This window comes from Corylus avellana, chromosome 3 (assembly GCF_965113065.1).
Source record: "Corylus avellana chromosome 3, dhCorAvel1.hap1.2, whole genome shotgun sequence".
Taxonomy (NCBI): Eukaryota; Viridiplantae; Streptophyta; class Magnoliopsida; order Fagales; family Betulaceae; genus Corylus; species Corylus avellana.
In genome coordinates, this window is record NC_142492.1 from 36558062 (window position 1) to 36565138 (window position 7077).

The 7077-nt window shown below is 41.0% G+C and overlaps 2 protein-coding genes across 2 annotated transcripts; one reads left to right on the forward strand and one right to left on the reverse strand.

The window, feature by feature from the left end:
- Window positions 1-351: 351 nt before the first annotated feature.
- Window positions 352-1526, forward strand: LOC132176086 (CASP-like protein 1F2). The gene is made up of 3 exons (XM_059588208.2): window positions 352-920; window positions 997-1120; window positions 1237-1526. The coding sequence occupies exons 1-3, from the start codon at window positions 721-723 to the stop codon at window positions 1474-1476; spliced, it is 564 nt and encodes a 187-aa protein (XP_059444191.1). The 5' UTR covers window positions 352-720; the 3' UTR covers window positions 1477-1526.
- Window positions 1527-4577: 3051 nt separating this feature from the next.
- On the reverse strand, window positions 4578-6728 carry LOC132173971 (ARM repeat superfamily protein). Its single transcript, XM_059585682.2, has one exon. It carries the CDS (start codon window positions 6557-6559, stop codon window positions 4895-4897), a length of 1665 nt encoding a protein of 554 aa, XP_059441665.2. The 5' UTR covers window positions 6560-6728; the 3' UTR covers window positions 4578-4894.
- Between the last annotated feature and the right edge of the window lie 349 nt (window positions 6729-7077).

A 7077-nucleotide genomic window follows, 5' to 3' on the forward strand; every position in this document is an offset into this window, starting at 1 on the left:
CGTGTCAAAGTTGGCTGTGTCATTTTATCGGATTGGTATCTCCAATAATTCTCTACCCAAATAAATTTTAGGCTGTCCAACTACTTATTCAAGCATGTAAGTCAAGTCTTATGTAAGTTCTCTCGAGTGTCCTATTCAAATTACTAATAATTTAGACAAACAAAAATTGTTGAGATTCCTTATCCATTTTGTTTGCTGTCATACAATTTACAAGGAAGCTTACAAATCTGTGACATTAATTTTGTAGTGGAAGTTTGTAGTATTTAAATGCATGAGGGACATCCGTTACTACATTGAAGTCAACCCATTAATCTTTTCTTTCCTCTTCATTTATTGGGTTTCAAGGAAAATTAATTATAACTAAGTCCACTGTTAAGCCTGTTCTGGCTCAAATCATCGCAAGTCAAAATCATCTAATGCTCTGTATCCTTATCCCAAAGGCCAAGTTCTGCTTCTAATCCAAAGAACTTAGCCAAATGGGATCTGAAAACTAATAGTGTTTGAGACCCCATCTATTTTTTGCGCTCACATCATCATTGTGGCCTAGAAAGATTCCTCACCTTTTCTCTGCTATAAATACGCCCATTGACTTCACACTCTTTCTCTCTATCCTTTCATCTGCTTTAGCACTTCTTTGCCTCTGTCTATCTCCCCTGTTCCACCTTTGTTTTTGCTCTGCCTTCTACAGCTTTTTGTTTTCTTTTTCTGAAAAACCTCACAATGGATAGCACTGAATCCAAGTTTCCTCAGAACCCACCTCCGAAAACCCAAAAGATTGTCCTTGGAGCCCAAATTGGCTTGAGAATTTTGGTAATTGCGACTGCATTGGCTGCAACATGGGTGATGCTCACTAGCAGGCAATCGACAGAGATCATTGGCATCACCTTTGATGCTCGATATAGCTACTCCTCTACTTTCAAGTAAGATAAAGCAAAAAAGGTAAAAAACCACTTAAATATGGAGCCCATATTTGCTTATTCATCCTTCCATTTGCAGGTTCTTTGCTTTTGCAAATGCTGTTGCATGTGGCTTCGTTCTGCTGTCCTTGATCTTTGTCTTCTTTTTCCGTCGTCAAGGCCTAAACGCTTCCAACTACTACTGCTTGTTCCTACATGATTTGGTATGGTTCTTTTTGTTCTTTTTTTTTTTTTTTTTTCTCTCGTACTTTCAAGTCTCCAATTACAAGTATTTCAGGAAAAATGTCTAACAATTAACTTCTGGTTTTGATTGTGACAGTTTATCATGTCGTTGGTTCTTGCCGGATGCGCGGCTACGACAGCTGAAGGGTTCATCGGACGGTATGGGAACAGACATGCGGGTTGGACTCCAATCTGTGATCACTTTGGCAAGTTCTGTAACAAAATGACAACTTCTGTCATACTCTCTTACTTGTCTCTCTCCTTCTTGCTGATGCTTACCATCACCTCTGCTAGCAAATCTAGACAGATTCAGGTTTCCAACTCCTCCTTGGTTTAGCTGTATGTATCCAAGGAAGTAGAAGAATAAGAAAAAGATTGTGATGATGAGAGACATATGTAATTTGAATGATTCTGTTTTCATTACAACCCCAACTTCTTGATTTCCCAACCTTTTCCATTTGCAAATAGGAATAACAAAAGCAGCAAGAAAACGCACGATTTTAAAAACTAAACCAAGATTTACCGACAGTTTGAAATTCACAAAACCGCTGAAAAATATGGCCCAGTTCATTGGCCACGGTTGGGACCCCCGACAGTGTTTATAATTTCAGCTACAAATGAGGAGTTGCGTGATACTCATGGCATAGAAGGCTGAGGTAGATGACAAAATCAACCTACCCAAACCTAACTCGTCAGAACCATCTTTAATAGAAGGGTACTGTTTTTATGGTAAAGATGTATTCCTTCTTACTTCTATGGTAGCATTGAAACGCTTCCTTTGTTTTGTTCTTCAACTTACCAAGAAAAAAGAAGCTCTTTATTTCAATCCCATGTAAAAGATGTGAAAAGAATCTGACCAAACATGCAGCTTTTGAATTTAATAATTTAATTAATACCCTAACAATTAGTATTAGTATGGTTTATTAACTCACTAAAAATAGGTCCTCTAGAGGTAGCTCTATCAGCTGGGACCACGCCTAATTAAATAGAGATTACTAGTTCAAATCTTCTTCCCACTCTTGTACAGACATGTCAAAAAAAAAAACTCACTAAAAATAGAGCAAGGTCCATTGTTTCTTTTTTCATGATGTTTCTTCTTTCTTATGGGTTTTTGGGTCATTATGCTTAAATCGACTTAGGAACAACTAGGGCCGAAGAAGTAGTAGAGTCTTTGTGTCTATGGGCTCGGTATCCCGCTCCTGTGATACTACTATAAACTTTGGTCCAGGCCACCACATTTGGTCTACTTCACTCTAACAAGCTCATGGACGGCCTGCCACTTACTCAACAATCCCATTCACTCAACAATCAACAGTTTAGGCCTTAGAGGTAGACTAATTTTCTTCATTCGAGTAGGGTTGGCAATTCATATTAGTAGCTTAGGCCTTAGGGGCGGACTAATTTTCTTTCCTCCATCTGAGTAGGGTTGGCAATTCATATTAGTATGATAGGTTTAAATTGTGTTGAAGCATGTGCATAAAATTATATAAATCAACCATAACTTAACGAGGGAGACACTTAAACCTTAACCCACTAATTTCATATCGAATTCGTAAATCGTGTCAAAAAATTTCAGCCTTAAATGTCGCGTATTGATTTGAGTCGTGTCGAGACACAAATATAAGATTATAGATTAACCATAACCCGACACATTTATTTAAATGCATTAGATCTCTCAGTCTTAACCAACTAATTTATCATGAGTATGTGTCAGGCCGACGGGTCATATAAAAAAATTTCTTCCCTAATATGAAGTTATTATCTGCCTTGAAGCTGCAAATAAAGTCTATTTGCACTCTTTGAACAAATGAGTCGTAGGCTATTCTGGATTGAGCTGTTAAATTCATATCTGAGTCTCTGACCCTGCTTTTGTGCACGCATTTTGGCCAATTCTAAGCCCAATGTTCGTTTGCAGTTTCACTCTCTTGAAGTGCTAGAAAGTAGAGGATAAATAGGCACCAAGAGAAACAGAGGGTATTGCTATATATGTAGGATCTGCTCTTGATTGCATAATATTAATCTTCTAGTCGATAAGTGTTCAAAATATTAATCCAGTAACCCATTTTTCACTGCCATTCTCATTCATGAATGCTTAATTCACAGAACAATCCGAGGCTGCTTCATCCTTCATTTATAGCACCACCATCCATTCAAACACAGAAATCTTCTCCTTGAAACAGAGTGGAAACTGACGAAATATTTTCATATTGATAAGCAGTGGGTACTTCTGAACCAAATGCAGAACATAAGGTTCTCTTTTACCAAAGACAGCATTAATGAATCTAACATACCTTCAAGAAGTTTTTTTTTTTAAGTAACAAAATTCATTAATAACCAAAGGGCGCACCAAAATATACAAGAAAAAAGCACCTAACCAGAAAAAGAACAGAAATCAAGAAAGTCATGAAAACTAGAAATAGGAAAACAATCATAGCAATCATCCATTGGAAAAGGATATAAAAAATGAAGGCCTTCAACTCCACCACCGTCTTCTCTCTTTCTTTAAAGCTTCGATCATTTTTTTCTCTCCAAATACATAACATCATGCATAGCAGAATCATTTCTAAGGTTCCCCAGACTAGAGTTGTCTTATTTCATGTCCAACTAGGGTAGTGATACCTTCTTGTTTGGCATAAGGCAGGGAGGTCTCAAGACTCTCAAACAAACAATATTTTAAACACAGGCGCTTAGCTTAGAAGTGCAAATCAGATTTTGGGCAGATCCCTACTCGTTTAGGTAACCGCCAACACAGTGAGTGCAATTCTGGGCAATGCGTTGGACAAATGCACATGCTCAAGAACAAATGCACATGCATCAGACCCACTCACCTAGAATTAGGTGGGCAGCAGAGGAGACCTGTCAAAGTACCAAAATAGTATATATTACCAACTTCTTTGGCAACCCCATTAAGACATCAAATTGCCAAGAAACCTGGTTTCTGAGCCACAAAACTAATCAGAGATCATTAAAAAGCTTATTTATCACATATGGAATATTCATGAAACATGAATTTAAGTAATGGCCCAAAAGCGAATTCCCCGATCTTTTAATCTGGCCTGAACGCAGAAGTTTGAGAAGCACAACAAAACCGCTAATTATTGGATCCACCCCAATAAGAAAAATCGGACCGGATCCGGTGCAATGAAGCTGCCCATTGCATACTCTGTTCGAAAATGGGGTACTGAATAGAATGTCCCGAAGCCTTTATTGAATCGACATTAATAGAACGGATCAACAAAGAAAATTGGAGCCTCTATACCTCTACATTAGAGCAAACTAGGCAATAATTGACTAGAAGGCATGCTATTTCTCGTGGATGTCTGGTTTTAGTAAAACTTCTAACATTTAGCATCAATCATAAAACTAATCCAAAGGAACACAGAATGATTTCTTCATGAATCAAGCATCTCATAGATGAAAAGAAGAACCAGAAAAGTATGAGTTCACATATAAGACAGCAATATTATTTATTGAGCTTTGGGGTTAAAGAAAACAAATAACTCCAATCCAGTTAGGTGACCAAGCCTAGATCATGTCTCTAGACAGAAGTATTCATCAACAATTAAGCTAGCAACATCTACATTTCTGCCGCAAATAAACATCGATTATGAACATAAAAACAGAAGAAAAAACAAAAACAAAAAATAAATTGAAAATAAATAAAGACAAACTATTGTACATACAGATCAACGAATCATCCTCATGTTCCTATAACCATGGCTTGGCGCCAATTCAGACCACCTTCCATTCCATTGCTAAGGTCTGGAGAACACGCCCAAAATCTTCCCACGACCAAGGCTTTCCAATAGCTTCTTAGACCCCTCAACATCCATCTCAACCAGTTTCTGCAAGAACACACAAGCACCCGCAGCAACCATTTGTTTCCTACATGTCTTGGAATGTACAAGTGTGGCCAATAAGGAAACAGGGTATTTCTTATCCAAATTCTGAACCAAAGGATCCAAAAGCTGGACTGCAGTCACTACCCCCCTCTCATCCTTCTTGAAAACCTTCCTATTTCCCGCATACAACATCAAAATCGACAAAGCCTTGGCGGCCGCTTCTTTCTCTTCCACGGCCTTACCATCCAACATCTTGATCAAATGACCAACGCCCCCGCATTCACCAATCTCCTTTCGGGTTCTTGTGCTGAACCCCAGCTCGTAAACAGCACGAGCCGCCGCAACTCTCACCCCCAATACGCCACAATTCAAGACGCCCAAAACCCTGGCTATAAACCCATCTGAAACAACAACTTCGGCGATTGGTTGGCACAAGGCTAAGTGCCTCAACAAGTCCACCGCGACCTCGAGACTCTGAATGGTAGGAGCCGAGTCCCAGAAATTCTTCAAGCACTCAACCCCACCTTCCTTGACAACCAAAAGCTTCAAGCTTTCATCATCAGAAACCAAATTGCACAAACACCCAATTGCGTTTTCTTGCGCTAATACAGTCCCCGAACTCGCAAGCCCCAGAAGAACAAAAACCCCATTTTCCTCAACGAAATTCTCTCTGATTTCGCTGAACACAGAGAGATTTCTCAGTACTCCGGCTGCGAAAGCCTGAGAACCGGGCGTGCCGGCCTGACAAATCTCCAATAGCGACGAAACCCCACCTCGAGACCCAATCGCCCTCGCATTCTCCTTCGAAAAGGTCAGCGCTTGGAGAGCCACACAAGCTTGTTCCTTCGCGAACCCACTTCCCGAATCCAAAACTCGAAGCAACTGATTCAAAAGCAACAAACCCTCGGCCATCAGTACGGGCTTGCTACTGTCCACCATCGAAATCCTCGAGATCGCAACGACGGCCTTCTCTTTCATCTCCATGAAGCTCGAATCGAGCAGGCGGACGAGCACGGGGACCATTCCCTGCGCCACAGCGATCATCACGTTCTTATCGTCTGCTTCGAGAAGCCTCAGCAACGAGTCCATCGCCGAGCTCTTCGAATCTGCGGTCCCAATCTGCAACCGGGTTATCAGATTCCTCGACTCAGCTCTCACGGTCTCTCTCTTCGACGAGGACGAGCTCGAACCCGGAACGCCGCCGTCTTGGAGAACCCCGCTCCTGATCAAAATCTCGCCGTCCTTGACGTGGCGATCGAGCTTGGCCAGGACAGAGTCAATGTCGCTCTGGGTCTTGAGCTTGCCTTCTAAGCAATCACGGGTCTGACACTTGCCGCAGAGCGAGACGGCGTCGTTCAGGGTGTGGGAAATGGAGTGAAGCAGGTCGAGGGAGAGAGTGTTGGCAGAGGAGGAGTTGGGGAACTCGGCGAACTCCGTGAGCTGGGCTTGGAGCTCGGTGAGCTTAGCTCTGATCAGAGACCATTTCCCTTTGAAGGCCTCTGCGTGTGGGATACTGTCTAGGAGGGACGAGAGGAGGTCCTCGGAGACGCTAATAGGGTGGATTTCTGGTGCTTTCATGGCTGCCGAGCTTCGTGTCTTTGGCACACAGAGAAAGCCAGAAAAGAAACGGATACAAGAGAGACACTTTGTAGGGTTTAGAAAGAGAAAGAGATATGAGTCTCGGTTTGTTGTGCTGTGCTGCGTTTGGGAAACGACGACGGAGCAAGGAAATGGTGCGAAGAGAGAGAAGAGGAGACGCGACTTTCGAGCTTGAGCGTGGGGAGTCGCCCTTATACCACTTCTCCACAACTCGGCCTTTGACTCGGTCTGTGGGTTCCCGACAGTATTAAAACTCGTTAGTTTTTTTAGGAGATCATATCGATTAACATGGGATCTCAAATATTTAATCGTTAATATTCTAAACTAAACTATCCTAAGAGCTTGACTATTGGGAATTTAGGATTGAGAATAATTAAATTGAGTTGAACCTTTTTTTTCTTTCAATTTAGTTTATTCAACTAATAAGTAATATGTGTACAACATATATATATATATATATGATTTATATTTTTAAAATAGATTTGGAAATTACATGT

Excerpts from the sequence above, each read along its gene's own strand:
- LOC132173971 (XM_059585682.2), bottom strand. The coding sequence starts at position 6,559 with ATGAAAGCACCAGAAATCCACCCTATTAGCGTCTCCGAGGACCTCCTC.
- LOC132176086 (XM_059588208.2), top strand. The coding sequence starts at position 721 with ATGGATAGCACTGAATCCAAGTTTCCTCAGAACCCACCTCCGAAAACC. Across the intron at positions 921-996 it reads AGCTACTCCTCTACTTTCAA|GTTCTTTGCTTTTGCAAATG; the intron begins GTAAGATAAAGC and ends TTCCATTTGCAG. Across the intron at positions 1,121-1,236 it reads GCTTGTTCCTACATGATTTG|TTTATCATGTCGTTGGTTCT; the intron begins GTATGGTTCTTT and ends TGATTGTGACAG.